Below are 19,708 nucleotides of genomic sequence, written 5' to 3'. Positions count from 1 at the left end.
GAACCTGGGTTCGATTCCTGGTCAGGGAGCTAAGATCCTGCAAGCCACGCAACGTGGCTAAAAAAAAAATATATATATATATATATATATATATAGATAGATAGATAGATATAGATAGATAGATAAAGTGATGGGTTATAAAAGTTTCCAGTTATGAACAAAGGAAAGGGAACTGGGAGTGGTCTCCCAAGTAAACAGTTTATTGAAGTAAACATGAAGTAAACAATTTATTAAAAACATCAGCAAAATGCATTGCCAAAGAGGACTGTGGTTGTAGAAATCTGAAAAAACACAAGTACAGTAGTGTAGTTGTCCCTGAAAAATCATATGCAGTTCTGACAACTTCATGTCAGAAAAAATGTAAAAGGATTAGATAAAGATCCATGGGGGGAGCACGAATTAAAATGATCAAAGAGTTTGGGGTTATTAGATATAAAAAGTAAATGATTATTTTTTTAGAAAGGCTGAAAAGGTAACTGATTAAAATCTATAAAGTTATGGAAAGAGGAAAGGAAAAGTGTTTAAAAAAATCTTACAACACTAGAATGAGGGTAGCGCCCTTTATAACGTGAAAGAGGCAAATTTAAAACAAACAAATGGAAGCATGGCTTTAAATAACAGCCTATGAACTTACTGAAGTCTTTACCTCAAGAAGTAGTAAAAATAAATTTTTACAAGTTTTGATAAATTAATGGATGCAGACCCTTATCAGGGAAAGTGCACAAGGAAGTCTAGAGTACCTGCCTACTTTTGAGGGGAGCACTGTATTAATTACCATGCCTACTTCCTGGTGTCTCTACATAGCCCTTTAGTTTAAAAGCACGCTAGTCATGTTTATTACATGGTGAGGCCCAAGACAGGAAAATGGGAAGAACACTCTACCAAGAGAAATTTTCTTAAATACTCAGCAAGAAAGAACTGCCTATCTGTTACGACAAACCAAGAACCTTGACGAATTAGAAACAAAAACACCTTTTGTAATAGGAAAGGAGCATAATAGTTACTCTGCTGTCAATGTCTTGCACTAACTCTGATCTCAGGCCAGGATCCCTAGGAGCATTCAGCAGTTACAACAGAGGGTGGATGTGTATTTAGTGTGTTACTGATTTGCAAACTCGAGCAAAAGCATAGCATACATACAGTCTGTTGGTCTAAGTTTCAATGAAAGGGGCCTTTCTAAAGGCATTTTACAAAAGGTGTTTGAAACACAAACCTGAGTAAAATCTTTAAATTAGTTTAACAAAGGTAACCTAATGCCTGTCTAATGCTTATCCCCTCCACCCCATAGCGGTAAACAGGTGTGCAAATGAGAAGAATGAAGCAGACATAAAACAAAACTATATTTTTCTCCAATGTCTAAAGCAAACTAACAAGAAAAATCTTAAACATTTATTATTTATTGCGCTTTGTAAATGACTGTATTAACCTCTTATTTTCATTTTTAAATCATCTAATTTCAATTAGAATGCTTCTTCATCAAAACTAGTGTTTCTCTTCTATTTTAATTTGATCACTGAGAGCTCGTGAACATTGTTAGAATATAAACAATTTTAAACTTCCATTATTCTGTAGTATTCTTTCCTGTGAGGAATAATTAGCTCAAAATTTTCTACCATGTTCTTTTCCCTAAATTTATTTTGTTACAAAAAAGGTAAGCAGAATAAAAATGATTTTTAGGAGGTTAAGTTTAAATGTAATCTTTAAATTTATTTTTAAAATAAAAGTCTGGCCCAGATGACATGGTTAAATACAGAAACGAACGTGTAAAAATAAACGGGTTCAGGAGTGCACGATGAGCAGACAAGTTCCCCAGTGGCTATTTATTTGGCAGTTTGAATCAAATTGCGACTCTCTTTCCTGTTAATACTACTATAAGAATGGGTTAAAGAAAATGAGAAGAGTCAGAAAACGAAGAAAGATTAAAAGTCTGGGAGTGGAGGGGCAAGAGAAGAATTCAAAATAAAGTGAAATCTTCCTGAGAAAGCATATAAAATGAGGTATTAAGAATTCCATCATAATTCATGCTAAGTGTGCTTAGAAACTACAACTACAGAACTATTTTAAGTGCTACCTTTTCTTGTTGAACCAAATGCAAGTAAGTGACCTTTGTGTACAAAAAGCTAACTGTGCTAGTAGTCGCAATATCTTGCAACAGAATCCTTCAAAAGAGACACTTAAAATTGCTTAATCTCGATGGTACTTTGTGGTAAAATTATGAGCCAGCTCTGAAAGAAGATCTAGCAGGCCTGCCTTTTCAAAAACTTAACGTTGTTGGGTGTGGTTGGGTGATTCTGAAAAGAGAAACTACAATAAGCCTTGGTAGCTTTGACACAGCCTTTAAGTGATAAATAAATGTGTTTAACATGTGTCTCTAATGTTCATTATGGTAAAGTTGATCAGTTTAACCCTTTGCAAACAAGCAAGAGATCTTGAGAACAGGAAGCTTTTCTGTGGAACTCCTGACGCAACACAAACCATAGCAGTTACTGCAAAGCTTAATGCAAACCCTCTAGAGTCCACGTTGACAAATTCTTTAACAAGCCCTGTGGTTACAGGGAAGCTGGTTTCACTCTGACTCACTCCTACTCAAACAGTTTACTGGAAATGAAGGGGAGGGGGAATTTTCAGAGAAGTCATGTGATGGCCAGACAAACCACAGCCAGTAAAGGTTCAACAGAGTCAAAAACAGGTCCCAGCAACAACCAGCACCCAGAGTGTTCAACTGGCACTAAATTATATGAAAATGAGTCCTGTTGGGTTTCTGATCATCCACACCATTAACTCTTTCATAAATCTCTGTATATAAAAGAACAGATACTTCACAGGAGGAACAACCAGCAGGCACTGACATGGTGTGTGCAACTACAAACAGTTCATAGGAAAATGTGCTTAACAAAAAATAGCATCAAAGGAAGGTTAAAGCACTTCAGCGAATGTATAAATAATCATTATTAAATGCTTTCCCATTGTCTCTAAACTCAAATGATCAAACATATATTCTATCATTACCAAAAGAATGCCAACCCCCCCCAAAAACCCCTTTAATTAACACCTTGTACTTCGGGGGATGTTCACTGGGTAATCTATTCTGCATACAAAGAAAATGCACTAGCCATAAGAATGAGAACTACACTATATTCAATATCTTGTAATGACCTACAATGGAACAGAATCTGAAAAAGAATATATATATACACATATAACTGAATCACTTTGCTGTACACCGGAAACACTGTAAATCAACTATATTTCAATTAAAAAAAAGATATTACTCAGTATTCTAAAAAAAAAACTATATTACAACTGATGAACTCTTTTTGGTTCATCACTTATGTGTTTTCACTAATAAAATAATGTAAATAACTTGAAATTTCTGAATAGGAAATGGATCCTATTAAACCCCCCCAAAAAGGTATTTTCAGCCTTAAATATATTTAATACAAGCTAGTAAAAGATATTAGTATTTAAACTTAACTTGGGGACTTAGTTTCAATAAATCAGACTAAGTGTAAGTGGCAAGTATTAATTAATTTAAATACTGCTGTCCTAAACAGAAGCTAAGAAACGTTCCCTTAAAATAAAATTAAATCCAGAAATTATAAAACAGCCTTTGAGGAACTAGTTAATCTAAGGTGGTGTACAGACTCATGAATTATACCCAATAGAAAGAAAAGCTAACCACTATAAATATGGAGGAAAAGACTGTATTATTTTAAAAGGTAAGTTCTAAGAAATTTAAATTTCTTATTTCTAACTTAATTCTCAATTTTCTATAGTGATAATAACTTTCACAGTCAGCAACCTAATATTTTATGAAAAAGAATCCAACCAGCTAGGTCACTTGGACAGATGTCGTTTAGGAAAGCAAACTTATTCAAACCATATTCTTCTAAGTAAATATGTACAACATTCCTACCCTATTGTGTAAGTTTTAAACACAAAAATACAACCACCCATGCTCCCGTTCCCCATTACTTCAATAACAGTGGCTGCCCTAATCTTTTAGGGTACATCAAGCAAATAAGTTACTTTATTTTTTCAAACTCTTTTATTCCTCATGTCTTTAATTTACCTTTTTCTTTGGTTATATAGCTTATAGAATAAACAAGTCACCACAATAACCTTTATTTTTTTCTAAAGTATAGAACTTTACAAGCACTATTTTACTTAATGTGAATTCAAAATTATAAGTCATTTAACTTAATGATGTCTACTATATTATCTTCAACCCTTGCTCTCAGATGATTTATTTTTGAATGAAAGATTCTGTAAATTCTGTAGTGCTTTACAATCAGATGATTATTAAACTCAAAGATGCAAAACAGTTCAAACTTTTTTATGTAAGATGATTTCTGTGTTCACCGTATTTTATATTTTCTTTTGCAGTGGAGTAAGACTGAATATTCCCTTTTGGCTGAGCAGCAACACAGCAGTCTGCAAGAATAAGCACCTTACAAAAGGCAGCAAAAAGGGAGCCTAGGGGAAAGTGGTTGATCCATTTTCTAAGAAAGATCGGTATGATGTGAAAGCACCAGGTATGTTCAATATAAAAATACAGGAAAAACTGGTCACAAAAACTCAAGGAACCAAAATCACATTGGATGGCCTCAAGGGTCATGTTTTGAAGTGAGCTTTGCTGATCTGCAGAATGATGAAGTTGCATTTAGAAAATTCAAGCTAATTATTGAGGATGTTCAGGGCAAAAACTGTCTAATCTCCGTGGCATGGATCTTGCTTATGACAAAATGTGTTCCACGGTCAAAAAATGGCAGCCCATGACTGAAGCTCATGTTGATGTCAAGACTACTGATGATTATTAACTTCGTCTATCCAGTGCTGTTTTTACTAAAAAATGCAACAATCAGATTCAGAAAACCTCATTGTTAGCACCAACAGGTCTGCCAAAACCAGAAGAAGATGACTTGAAGGAAATTGTCAAAAAACTGATTCTAGACAGCATTGGAAAAGACATGGAAAAGGCTTGCCAACCTATTTATCTGCTCTATGATGTCTCTGTTAGAAAAGTAAACCCCAAGTTTGAAATGGGAAAACTCATGTTTCATGATGAAGGCAGTAGTTCTGGAAAAGCTACTGGGGATGAGACAGGTGCTAAACTTGAACAAGCTGATGGATATGAGCCACCAGTCCAAAAAACTGTTTAAAATTCAGACTTGTGAGGGTGACAAATAAAAAATCTTATTTGTGATGTTAATAAAAAAGACTGAATATTAAGTGAACATGTTTCATGTAATGGTACATTTTCTCTCTTAACTGATATTTCTTAGCTCATTCAAAGTATCTACTGCATGAGTAGTATGTGCAAGACCATGCAGGCGCAGCCAAAAATACAAATATTTTTGTGGCCTCCTCTCAAGGAGCTTACAAACTCCTGGGTAAGATGAGAAAAGCCCACAGACAGTTCTAAAAGAAGGTAGAAAGTGATAAGTGACACAAGAAAGATACAGCAAGAGACAATTTCCAGGGACTGGGAAGATTTTTGAGCAGCAAAGTTCCATGACCAGAGGTATTTTTCAGAAAATTGTTTTTTGTTGCTTTCTGTGGAAATAGATTGGGGGGAAAAAGGCTAGTAAAGAGGAGACCTATCAGGAAGTCACTATAAATGTTCAGTGGAGAAGTGATAGAGGCATGAACCAGCAGTGGGAAGGGAAAAGAGAGGATGAATTTGAAGATACCGTGGAGGTAGAATCAACAGGCCTGAAGAATGACTGGATATGCGAAGTGAGGAGGGAGTCAGATGATTCGAATTTTGACTCCAAGTGATTATGAGGACAGTGATATCATTAACAGAAATCAGGAACAAAGAAGAAAAAGATCATAAGGGGAATAATTAAACCTTGCATGAAACAGTCCACAAAGCACATAACAGCTCTCTAGATGTAACTCTTATAAATGATGCTAGAATTGTTCAAGGTCATAGGAAGCTACATTCATTCATGTCTACCTCCCACAGACATCTAGTAAAAACATGACAGAAAGCCAAGAGCAAAAGGAAGTCAGCTTAGTGGAAAAATACTGCCCAATCTCAATACTGTAGTCACAAAAATAAAGTAGGTACCATAAAGAATCATAATTCAAATAAATGCATTAATAATCTTATTTTCTCTCCCAAATACCTACAGAACAAAATCCAACCATCAGTCAAAACTGGAATTTAAGTAAATACTTAGCTTTAAAATTGTTACCTAGAAACAGTTTCCTAGTAAAAGCATATACACCCTTTAACCTAGTTGGAGAGCACACGGTAAAGCAACGAGAGCCAAGGTTTTTTTCACTCTTCCTGCTGATAAACTTATTCTACCAAAGGCCTTTACCTTCAAGAATAAAAAACACATTTCCCACCCCATTTCATTTTACTTAATTTGCTATTTTAGCTACAGCTGATCCAACTTTTTTATTGCTCTTGTCAAACTGGGGGTTTTACAAAATACATGCATCTATGAGGAAATTCCAGCACCAACGTCACATAAACTTTTGGATCTTTATGAAACTGATTACTATAAAAACTTTAAAATCACAACCACAATCAATAAGCTATAACTAAAAAGATGTCAGGAAACTTATAGATTACCAAATAAAAACCTAGTATCTTTTTATATACCATTAATAACTATTTACAAAAATATAATATCCACCTTATAACAATAAAACCTAAGAAAGGGGCTTCCCTGGTGGCACAGTGGTTGAGAGTCCGCCTGCCGATGCAGGGGACGTGGGTTTGTGCCCCGGTCCGGGAGGATCCCACATGCCGTGGAGAGGCTGGGCCCGTGAGCCATGGCCGCTGAGCCTGCGCGTCCGGGGCCTGTGCTCCGCAACGGGAGAGGCCACAACAGTGAGAGGCCCGCGTCCCGCAAAAAAAAAAAAAAAAAAAAAAAAACCTAAGAGAAAACTAACATGTTAAAATCACTGGAAAAATAGTGTTAGAACAATACACAAATAGGTAATGACCTGAAAAAGAGAAACTTAGATTCCTACATTATATGATTGGTAAAAATATTTTAACAGATAAAAGATTTAAAGGTAAAAGAATAAAACCATAAAAATACTAAAAGGAAATGCAGCAGAATATCTACTACATAATCATAAGGGTTCAGGAAGATAATTTTAGGCACGACTCCAAAAGGAAACATCTAAGATATTGGAATAAAGACAAAAATGTGAACTTCTTTATCCAAAAAGCAAAACATAGTAAAACACACAGTGAACAATATGGAAAAATTACTGGCAGTACATGACAAAAGGAATCCCCTTAAAAATGTCAATCAATAAGAAAATGAAAAATACACTAAATATAAAAAAATGGGTAAACGAACCAATTAGACGAAAGGGTTTTTTTCTGTGGTTTCAACATTTTATACAATAAACATACCTTGTAGTCACAAAATTACTAAAAAAACCAAAGATGTGGAAAATATTTGATGACTGAAAAATGTTCACAGTATGCTTTTATATTCAAAACAAGTCATAAAACAATAAACTGAATATGATTCACTCAAAAATATTTACAGAGAAAAAGAATGAAGGGATTTTTTTTAAGTATACAAATACCAATTTTCTACAATGAGCTGTACGTAATCACTTTGTAATAAGAACACAATTCAAAAAATCAGTATCAAATGTCTATGATATATATGTGAAAAAGGAATCTAAGACTAATATATATGGTATGATTTTAGCTCTTATTAAAAAAAAGTGTTCCATACACAGAAAACAGTCTAGAATATGGTGGTTATTATCCTACTTTGGGGAGTAGGTGCGTGTGCGCTTTCACTTTTTACTTTAATACTTCTGGAATGTTTCAATTTATAAGCACTAACATAATTTGAAAATATGGAAACCTGGAAAAAGTAACAGAAGCAAAGAGCCTAAGACAAATTTGTTACTAAAAACAAAAAATGTGGGCTTCCCGGGTGGCGCAGTGGTTGAGAGTCCGCCTGCCAATGCAGGGGACACGGGTTCGTGCCCCGGTCCGGGAGGATCCCGCATGCCGTGGAGCGGCTGGGCCCGTGAGCCATGGCCGCTGAGCCTGCGCGTCCGGAGCCTGTGCTCCGCAACGGGAGAGGCCACAACAGTGAGAGGCCTGCGTACCGCAAAAAAAAAAGAAAAAAGTTTGCAATATCACTGATCTAGACATAAAATGACAAAACTGTTGTAAATTTATTTGCATAGTGAAAATGAAAAACAAACACAAGGATGCATCACAAAAGTGTATCAGGACAGCTGAGGAGGGACTTCCCTGGTGGTCCAGTGGTTAAGAATCCGCCCCTTCCAGTGCAGGAGACGCAGGTTTGATCCCTGGTTGGGGAATTAAGATCCCACATGCCATGGGGCAACTGAGCCCGTCTGCCATAACTATGGAGCCCACACGCCACAACTAGAGAGAAGCCCGCTCACTGCAATGAAAGATCCTGTGTGCTGCAACTAAGACCCAACTCAGCCAAATTAAAAACAAACAAACAAAAAAAACCGAAAAAAAAGTAGGTGAGGTATCTTACTTGGATATAGTAATATTCTACACAGTGTTAAGCAAGAACAGACAAAAACAAAAACCTTATATTTGACAAACTTATTTTGCAAAACTCTTTGACTAATGAATTAAAACATTAGTACTCTCTCAGCTAACTTAAAATGTGGAAAACTGGCAACAGCCCCCTCCCCAACCTGCAAAATAAATAAACAAAAGTTAAAAACCTCATAACCCCTTGTCTACACCTGGGAAAAAGTATGTAGGGATAAATAAACCTACGTATATTGAAATCTATAATAAGCCACAAAACTGATGGATACTGGTGAAAAAAAGCATGAAAGGCAATAAAGAAAGAAAAGAAAAATCAATTCAAATGTAACAGAAAGAAAAAAAATTTTTTAAATCAGTTCTTCATTTTTTGTTGCATTAACCTGGATGAAAATGTTGCTATGCTGGCTTACAGTAAGCAAAGCACTAATCTCAAAGTCAGAAAACTGCGTTGGGTGTTGGCTCTGAGATTCACCAGCTGTGTGTTCCTGAATGTTTTTCCTATTCAAATCAGGCAAAATATCTTCTACTTCATTGTGTTTGTACCAAGGCACTTCATATAAGTACCTTACACACAGATTTTTATTGACCTTAGAAAATTAATAGGGAAGATGACAAAATTGTCAAGAATAAGTTACTCTTTTATTATATTGTTTTCTAGTTTATATAAATAATTGACAGTACATACAATTGTAATTTGGGGTAAAAATTTTAAATAAAATGTTCATAAAGAGTATATAATTTCTGACTAAAGAACATGAAACAGAAGTGTACGTTTTGCTTACTTGATTTTTTAATATAAGCAAATATGAAATTAGGGAATAAGAAATATAAAGTTTATCCTAAAACAGTGATGGTAATTATTGGCTTTATAGGATGAAAACAGTCAAACCTCATGACCATCAGAAGTATTGTGGGGACCTCCTTGGTGGCACAGTGGTTAAGAATCCGCCTGCCAATGCAGGGGACACAAGTTCAATCCCTGGTCCGGGAAGATCCCATATGCCATGGAGCAACTAAGCCTGTGTGCCACAACTACTGAGCCCATGTGCCGCAACTACGGAAGCCCACATGCTCTAGGGCCCACGTGCCACAGCTACTGAGGCCGCATGCTGCAACTACTGAAGCCTGTGCGCCTAGAGCCCATGCTCCACAGCAAGAGAAGCCACCACAATGAGAAGCCCACGCACTGCAACAAAGAGTAGCCCCTGCTCGCTGCAACTAGAGAAAGCCCGCACGCAGCAACGAAGACCCAACGCAGCCAAAAAAAAAAAAAAAAAAAAAAAAAAAATCATGGCCATAAGGGATGAAGGAAAAAGATTATTACCCTAATGGTAGATAAAGATTTAGAGTCTTCAAGATGTAAAAGTCTTTGAGAGCTCAAATTACACGTATAAGATGAAGAGTGATTTACTTCTTCATCAAATTCTAGGAGACCTGAATTTTTGGAAGTTGAGCTTTTAGATGGTAACAAATTTACAGAATGTATTATTTATAATCCAAGAATAAAAAAATTGTGAAGAATGAAATGAGTCATCCAGCTAATGTTCTACTCAACGCAGGGAGTCGCTATGCATGGATCCATGAAAGGTATCACATAGAGGGAGATAAGGAACTCATTCTTTTTTGAAATAGCAATTCCATTTGTACACAATTAAAATTTATAGGAATTTTTTTTTAATATTGAGCCAATGTGAGCCTCAGAAAACTTTCACTGGCTAATTCTAAGACAAAGTTTACCTCTATAGTTTCTCAGCATGAGTATAACTCACGAGTATAACAACTTCTGAATATTTGACAAGCTCATCAATTCCCCCTTTCAAGGAAACATGTCTAAATTCTTTTCAACAGTTTCTCACATTATATGATTTCAAGATCAATTACCATCCCATTCCCCCTCCTAGAGAAATTCTAGTTTGTATAGTAAGTGTTCTATTTCAAGATGACCAAATAAGACCGTTGCCCCTGTGATAGGTTAAAGATGGCTACAAATTCTTTACTTACTCCTCTCACTGAGAGGTGGGTCTAATTCCCCTCTCTGAATCTGGGCTGGCTTTAGTGACCTACTTCACCAACACAGTGTGGCAAAGTGACTGGGATTTCTGAGGTTAGGTTACAAGAAGCCTTGCATCTTCTAGCAAGGTTCTTTCAGAACACTTGTTAGAACTCAGGTGCCATGATATGAGGAAACCCAAGAAGCCTCATGAAGAGTAACCTGAGGTCCCAAACCAACAGTCCAACTGAACTCCAAACCAACAGACAGAATCAACTTGTCAGTTATATAAGCAAACCATCTTGGAGGTAGATACTCCGATTTACAGTCAAGCCATTTTGCCTAAATTGCACAGCTGTGAGCAATATAAACTATGCTTGTTTCAAAGCACTAAATACTGGGGGGGGGGTCATTACTCAGCAATAGATAACTGGAACACCCTTTATCTTAATAATAATCCCAAATAGAAACACTGAACTCTGTCTTTGATGAAACTAGTGTTAATAAATGAAGACGGGCAGATGGGAAGAAAAGATTATACCAGAGAGGCTGCAGTGGAAGATATAGAAGAGAAGCAAAGTGATTTGCACTACAGAACTCCACAAAGGATCATCAGCAGAACTGCAGAAGAAACTGGGGTAGGGCTGAAAACAAGGAGACTATATACAAAGTACTTAGCACAGCCAGACAGCTTCCTCCCCTAGTCCCGAAAAAGACATCAAGTATAGTCTCTAGAAAGTATACCAAAGGTTCTGGACTCAGGATATCTTTGTGCAGGCATCCACGGTCTTACCACAAAGTAGGTTAAGTGAAAGTCTACTCAGTAAATGAAGATCTCTAACCCGCCTTCTACAGCTTAGCTTTAGAATGTCAGCAGCAAGATTTATATTCCCAAGGCAAGGAACTGGAAGATTCATCACTAAAGAAACTGAACTACCCCAAAGGAAAGATGCACAAAAACTGATATACAGAGTTTCCAATAAACCAGGTGGCCTGCCACTCCTATATCTTGCCTCCACACACATAGCTTCCATTTGGGTTTTATGTGCCTTATTCTTACATATAAATAGAAAAACAAGGATCACCAGACTTTGAGGAAAGCTTCCAACAGGAAACAGAACAGACAAAGGGGAAAAAAAAAAAGAAATGCCTGGAGTATTGAAAACTTGAAGAAACGAAGTACCTTCAAAAAGATAGGATAAGCCATTTTTGGGGAAGTATAAATACAAATTGCTTTTTGAAAATAAATATATGACAGTGGAAAAACATTTTAATATTAGATTATAGAAGGTAAAGTTGAGGAAATTGCATACAAAGTAAAATGAGATAAATATTAGGAGGAAAATTATTAAAAAAATTAAAATGATGGGTGTTGGAGCCCCAATATCAAAATAATGGTAATTCCAGAAAGCAAGAGTAGAGACCAAAGAGGGTAAACTGACACAGAAAAAATACAAGAATGGGGCTTCCCTGGTGGAGCAGTGGTTGAGAATCCGCCTGCCAATGCACGGGACACGGGTTCGATCCCTGGTCCGGGAAGATCCCACATGTCACAGAGCAACTAAGCCCGTGCACCACAACTACTGAACCTGCGCTCTAGAGCCTGCGAGCCACAACTACTGAGCCTGTGTGCTGCAACTACTGAAGCCCGTGCACCTAGGGCCCACGCTCTGCAACAAGAGAAGCCACCGCAATGAGAAACCCGTGCACCGCAACGAAGAGTAGTCCCTGTTCACCGCAACTAGAGAAAGCCCATGTGCAGCAACGAAGACCCAAGGCAGCCAAAAATAAATAAATTTATTAAAAAAAAAAAAAAAGAATGTTTCCCAAAACTAGTGGACTCTAGGTTCACAAGTTTCCTGAGTGCCTAGCAGAATAAATATTAAAAAAGACCCATACCTCAGATAATGAATCTACACGCTTCTACAGAAAAAACCAAAACAACCAAAAAGATTACCTATAAAGAGGGCTCAGCATGGCATTAGGTATATCAACACCAGAAGCCTGAAGATGATTGAGAAATGCCTTCCAAATTTTAAATTAAAAAATGATTTCAACTTAGAATCCTATATTCATCTAACTGATTAAGTGTGAATGAAGAATACAGCATTTTAAGGATTTTCCTTCTACTTATCCTTTCTCAGAAAGGTACCGCAGAATATGTTCAACTAAAATTAGGGAGTAAATCAAGAAAGAGCAAGATAAGGGATCCAAATCAAGAGAGAAGCAATGGCGCAGAGGGCCAAGAAAACACCACATACAGACTAGAGCGGGAGCATGGGGGAATCCAGAGTGATGACTCCAAGAAGAAAAACAGAAATGATATTAATTTAAGTGCGTTACCAAGTGGAAAGTGATCTTGAGAAGTGTTTCACAGAGCTGGTAGAAAGAAGAGATTGAGGAAACTGTGCAAATAAAAAAATATTAATTCCAAAACAAAAAAACTTTAAGGAAAATAATCACAATACATTAGTTGGCTTAATAGAGAACACTAGTTATACCTGTTTGGTATCCAACCACAGCATGAAAATTTAAAGCTGCACACCATCTTAGACTGATTCTACTTCAACTTGCTGATTTTATATAGATGATAAAAGGTTTTGATATGTTAAATGACATGCATTAATTAGTGCCACAAATGACAGAGGTATCAGTTATCACAAATCGGGATACTCAACCACCTATGTCTATAGATGGACAGTGTTTCAGTAAATGGAATTTACCAGTGATGCTGCCATTCTGAGTTCTGGTTCCAGCTCTACTTCTAAGCATATAAAACTTGGGAGGTAACAATTTCTAGTTTTGCAGTTTTCTATAAAATTAGAAAAATGGTACCTTTCCATACTACCTCAGAGTTAACACTAGGGTCAAATCAGATAGTGGAGTTTAAAAAGCATTAAAAATAATTAAAAAGTATTATTAGTAATTATTAGTAATAATTATTAGCATTAATATAAACATTATGATGTGAGGAAGAAAGGCACAATATTTGGTTAAAACAAAGCAGATACAAGGACAATTTGCCTCTTTCCATGCAGAGAGATGGCCATAGCTCTCTGACTGCTTTGTTTTATGTTTGGCTATTCTACATTCATATTTGAAAGTTTGTTTTCAATTAAAAACTATAACTATCCATAGTTGATTTCCATTTAATAATGCTTTTTTAAAAAAAGGACATCTGCCATTTAAAAAATATATATTTTTCCCTCTCTAGGGTAGTGGGTTTGGGGTTTCAGATTCCACTGAGAAGAAAACTATGAACTCATTGAACAAAAAAGTCTATGCGTACTTACGTGGGCACATGCACTTACAGAAGCACAATAATAAGACAATTTAGATCAAATCTGGGGAGTGAGATGTATTTTATATGAAAACTTTCAAGAATCTCATTTATATCCTTTTTATTTATGTCTATATTGATTTCTACTATCCTCCCTAAGATGGAGACTCAATCAGTTAATAATGTTCGTAGGAATTTTCCTACAAAGAAACAACACCTATTTTGTAACACTAAGATACATGTTGATAGCAACATGTTTGTGCTCAGGTGTAAAAGGCCTCAGCCTCCCCCCACCCCACCCCCCACCCCCTGCAACAAAGGATAAGTTTATCTTAATTGCCCCTTCTTAATTGGGAGTTAAGTTTCCTCTAAACATGGTAAACTATTTTGGTGTTATTTTCAAAAAATTAATTAGGAAGTTCTATTATTTTGGATTCACAGTCTGGTCCACCTATTTATCCCCCTTACTTATTCACTGGTCTGCTTGGTAATACTTATAAACACATAATGGACAAATAATGTTTCAGCTCCTTAACCTCCCTGGCCACATGAATTTACCCTGGTTTAGTCTGAGTTGTCTTGTTGACTCTTTCTGTATTTCTCTATTCTAAGATCATGAGTATAATCATTTTCATATTTCAGCTTTTCTAAATATTTTATACTAAACTATGTGTTTACATTGGCAGTTTTCTTCTTCAGAGTAACTATTAAAAAATTTACCTTAATCATAACCTCTTTAAGGGATAATTATTCTATTTTTTTCCCCACTGATCTTACTTGTGCAGTCTCTGCATGTTCCAGCATCTCTTCAAATTCCTGATAGTCTTCATCATCTGGTTCAGCACCTGAGAGGCGAGCTGCCCTGGCCATAAAATATGGAGGCAGCTCTCCAATCGCTGTACCAATACCCTACGTAAAAAAACCAAAATACTTACATGAGATTTTCTCAACACAGTGATACTAAGCGGATCAAATCTTTATTTTTCAATATCACCAAAAGCATGTTAAGATGCATGTATTAGGGAGGAAAAGATATATTACACAATCAGGAGGACATGAGTTTAAATCATACCCTACTACCGACCTACACAATGCCAAGCCAGATAACATACATAAAACTCTTAGACAATCCCTGGTACGTTGCAGACACTAAATTAATGTTAGTTCTCTAGCATCTCTACTTATATCCTCTGTTCTTACTTTTTACATTTCTTTTCATTTTATTAAGTTTAGAAATAGCAGGGGTGGGTGGGATGAATTGGGAGATTGGGATTGACATATATACACTATTGATACTATGTATAAAATAGATAACTAATGAGAACCTACTGTATTGCACAGGGAAATCTACTCAGTGCTCTGTGTTGACCGAAATGCGAAGGAAATCCAAAAAAGAGGAGATACATGTATACGTACAGCTGATTCACTTTGCTGAAACAACACAATATTGTTGTGTTGGGATTAAAAACCTACATTAATTTGAAAGTAATAAACCTGTCAGAGAATAAGAAAAAAAAAAACACTGTTTTTTTTTTTTTTTTAAACTGCAGTGACATTTATTGTTTCAGCCTGGAAAAACATCCCTTTTTAAAATTTCACACAGCAAAGCAAGTTAAAAACTTCACTTGCCAAATAAATGATAATTTAAACAAGAACTTGGTAAAGAAACAGCAGAAACTAACACAATATTGTAAAGCAACTATACTCCAATAAAAATTTAAAAAAAAAGAAATAGCACATGGTTTTCTAGACTTTTGAAATGTTCTTTCTTTCTTTTATTGAAGTATAGTTGATTTATAATATAATATTAGTTTCAGGTATAAAACAGTTATTCAAAATTTTTATAGACTATACTCTATTTAAAGTTATTATAAACTGTTGGCCTATTTTCCTTGTAGCTTATTTATTTTATACACAGTAGTTTGTACCTCTTAATCCCCTATGGCTATCTTGTTCCCTCCTCCCCACTTCCCTCTCCCCAATGGCAACCACTAGCTTGTTCTCTGTATCTGAAATTCTGTTTCTGTTTTGTTATAACCACTCATTTGTTTTAGTTTTTTAGCTTTTATATGTAAATATATATATATACATACACTGTTATTTTTGTCAGTTCCCCCCCTTTTCAAATATCCAAATGATTTGCTAATGAGCATTCACTAGTATAGCTGTTAGATATATAGGAAACCTTCCGATATTGAGGATGTTGTTTTAATCCCAATACAACATTTTTGTTCAGAGTTAAAGCTTTTAACACACTGTGGTCAGGAAGTCCCTTGAAATCTCAACATTAGGATGGATAAATTTTCACCACAGGAAAAATGTTGATTTCCTCAGGACACTGAGTGACTCATGTTTCAGTCACTTTGTGGATTCTTGTTTTTGAAGAGAATTTTCTTTTTAAATCAACTTAGAACATAAGGATGAAAACAAAGGTAAAAGAATCAGGAACTTGGTTTGGACATATACGGCTTAAATACAGGATAGATAATAATGCAAGAGGCCTGTAGTCTCTGGGAGAATTCTTAACTTTGAGCTATGCTTCTCTGCCTTGAGTCATAGTGAATGAAAAAGCTTTGGTAGTTTTCAGAAGCAACTTTGCTATGTCCTATGGCTCTGCCTGCAAATGCCTTGACAAAAATCCCCAAGGGACATTACGAAATTCAAACATTTTACAATCACAGTGTTATACTCCAGTGTGTGAAATCAATCATCTCCAAGTGTAAGCATTATCCACATGTGAACCAAGAGTTATGAAAAGAACATACTTAAGTGCCAAAAGAATAAGACCATATTTAGTTAAAGAACAGAGAGAAGAGGGAGAGGGGAGATATATATATACAAAGAAAGATATAGGAAGAAAACACAAATCATATTTTGCTAAACAAGAGAAGTTAATTTAGTCCCCTTTGGAGGATGTTAGAGAACCAACTAATTATTTTTAAAACTGGTAAATAAAGAGAAACAATCAATTATTTATCCTGTCTTACCTATATGGAAGATATCTCAGGATAACCAAATTGGTGATAAGGAGAAGTTTCTCTTTATAAAAGTATTCCAGTCAATAACTAAAGAAAAAAATGATGCAACTGAATGCCCCCATTTTATAAACCCTAGTAAAATAATGGACTTATATAATAATGGTGTTAATATCATAAACAGAAAGACAACCAGACATTATTGCACTTCGTGATAGAATACGTAAGACTATAAAGTGTATTCTTGTAAAAAAAAATTTTTTTTTCAAGCCTCTCAACCCAGCTATCAATTCACAGGAAACAGAGAAACATATTTAAATTACACCAACTGGAATACAATCAGTAAAATTCAGACTGTGGAAAACTATACTTGACAAACAATCCAGTTTCATCAATGAATATATTTGAAAAGAAAAACAAAGAAATAAACACAATCAGAAAAATCTGAACACTAACTGGGTAACTGATTTGAAGAGACTATTCCTAAGTTCTCTTCGGCGTGACAATGTTTTTTAAGTCCTAAGGTTGATATATTTACAGATAAAATATGATATGTTACCTGGAATATGCTTCAAGATAATTGTGAGCAGTGTGAGGAGGGGTCTAGATGAAAGTATTAGCCAGGAGTTAATATTAGCGGAAGTTGGGTGATAATATATTGAATTAATTATATAATTCCCTCTACTTAAAAAAAATTTTTCATGACAGAAAGTAGGAAGAAAAGTAAGTTGCAACATTTTATTCAAAACATAAACTTCTCTTAAAACATGTTAAGTCAAATGTTCAATAGTTCTGAAAGCAATCATATGATTCAAACTCATGACAAGTTTCCCTAAAGTTAAAAAGGAAGTAATAATGGATTGAAATGAAATCAAGAGCTACATACTGTATTATACTTAGTTGACCATATTCATTGTTATATTTTAATTCTGTCCATGTTTTCCCATATTAGCAAGGAGTAAGAATGGTGATCATCAGCCAGTGTTCTAATTTTTATGCATATAAATAAAAAGGAAATACAGTCATCCAGACAGGTCTCCTTAAGACACATTATATACCAGACACAGAAGTTTGTTTGGTCAGTTATCTCAAATTAGATACTGAAGTCCCATAATTTCATGATTCTTACAAAACGATTTTATAATTCTTGTAAAATCAACATAAAAAAACAAAACTAAATTGTGGAACACTAAAAGCTGTCAGCCCAAGTTTAATTAAGGGGAAGAAATGACTGGCTTCCTTATTGCAAAAGAAAGACAAATGGTATTTAGTCAAGCAATAATTCAGAAAGCTCTTCTAAACACTGTCCATGCATATCAATTTATTACCCTGAAGTCCTTGCTTCTTGAATTGGAGAAGAGTTTAATATGCACAAAATATGCAAAACCAATAGAGAAACACAATATCTTACTGGAATGTCAATTTTATTAAAAGATTTTGGGGAGGACAAAAATCCTAAATTTTTGTGCTTTCAAAAGTTTTGTCAACTGGATTCACAGGTAAATCACCAGCATCTTGCTTTTCTATGTTACGAACTGTAAGTTTAATGGTAAAAATCTGGGGAGTAGAAAATTTTACATATGCTGACTACTCAGAAATTACAGTAGTTTGGCATTATCAGTGTGTTAATAATCTTTAAAAACAAAACCATTTTCTATTAAATGTTCCAACTGCAAACATGAAACAGAGGTTAGAAGCCAAAGTTTGGAGGGTAACTTGGAACCACTGAGAAATTCAAGGCTTTTACAGCAATGTTTAAAAAACAATGATACCGGGCTTCCCTGGTGGTGCAGTGGTTGAGATTCCACCTGCCGATGCAGGGTACATGGGTTCGTGCCCCGGTCCAGGAAGATCCCACATGCCGCGGAGCGGCTGGGCCCATGAGCCATGGCCGCTGAGCCTGCGCGTCCGGAGTCTGTGCTCCGCAACGGGAGAGGCCACAACAGTAAGAGGCCCGCGGACCGCAAAAAAAAAAAACCCACAATTATACCAATTCTAGTAAAATTAGCAGATTGTTTTACAAACGAAAAAAAGAGAGAAAATGTGCTTCCAGTTTCCCTTAAGGTCAGTTTTAAAATGACTTCAGAAAGGAATGAAGTTCTGATACATGCTACAACATGGATGAAACTTGAAAACATTATGCTAGGTGAAGTAAGCCAGACACAAACGGACAGATACTGTATGATTCCATTTATACTGGATATCAAGAATAGGCAAATTCACAGAGGCAGAAAGTCGAGAGGTTACTCTCTCCCCAGGGGCTGGGGAGAGGAGGGAATGAGGAGTTATTGTTTAATGGGTACAGAGTTTCTGTTTGTGGATGACAGAAAAGTTCTGGAAGTAGATATTGGTGATGGTTACACAACACTGTGAATGTACTTAATGCCAGTAAATTGTGCACTTAAACATGATTAAATGGTAAACTATGTTATGTACATTTTACCACAATAGGAAAAAAACTCCCAAAAAACAAAACCATGAACTTAACAAATAATTGAGTTTAGGGACTTCCCTGGTAGTCCAGTGGTAAAGAATCCACATTATAATGCAGGAGACATGGGTTCGATCCCTGCTCAGGGAACTAAGATCCCACATGTTGAGGGGAAACTAAGCCTGTGCGCCACAACCAATGAGCTTGTGAGCCTCAACTACACAGCCCATGTGCTCTGGAACCAACAAGCCACAACTGCAGATCCCACATGCCCTGGAGCCTGCGTGCCACAACTAGAGAAGAGAAAACACAATGCTACAACTAGAGAGAAGCCCGCGTACCGCAACGAAGAGCCTGCATGCCTCAACAAAAGATCCCGCGCGCCACAACTAAGAACCGACACAGCCAAAAATAAAAAAAATAAATAAATAATAAAATAAGTCTTTAAAAAAAAAAGAAAATAAATGAGCTTAAAAGGTGATGTTCTAAAAACCCA

General features: G+C 35.8%; 1 protein-coding gene and 1 pseudogene across 5 annotated transcripts in view; one reads left to right on the top strand and one right to left on the bottom strand.

Moving 5' to 3' along the window:
* The window catches only part of VMP1 (vacuole membrane protein 1), a 130,811-nt gene that overhangs the window by 45,564 nt on the left and 65,539 nt on the right, over positions 1 to 19,708 (bottom strand). For all 5 annotated transcript variants that reach the window (XM_060134378.1, XM_060134375.1, XM_060134374.1 and 2 more), the window contains one exon: positions 14,584 to 14,715. In XM_060134378.1, coding sequence (XP_059990361.1) covers positions 14,584 to 14,715 — 132 coding nt within the window. The remainder of the gene's footprint in view (positions 1 to 14,583; positions 14,716 to 19,708) is intronic.
* On the top strand, positions 4,346 to 5,162 carry LOC132511424 (small ribosomal subunit protein eS1-like; annotated as a pseudogene).

The sequence above is a fragment of the Lagenorhynchus albirostris genome, chromosome 20 (genome assembly GCF_949774975.1).
Source record: "Lagenorhynchus albirostris chromosome 20, mLagAlb1.1, whole genome shotgun sequence".
NCBI classification, from domain to species: domain Eukaryota; kingdom Metazoa; phylum Chordata; class Mammalia; order Artiodactyla; family Delphinidae; genus Lagenorhynchus; species Lagenorhynchus albirostris.
The sequence above is the reverse complement of the archived record's forward strand: the minus strand, read 5'-3'. Positions and strand labels throughout refer to the sequence as shown.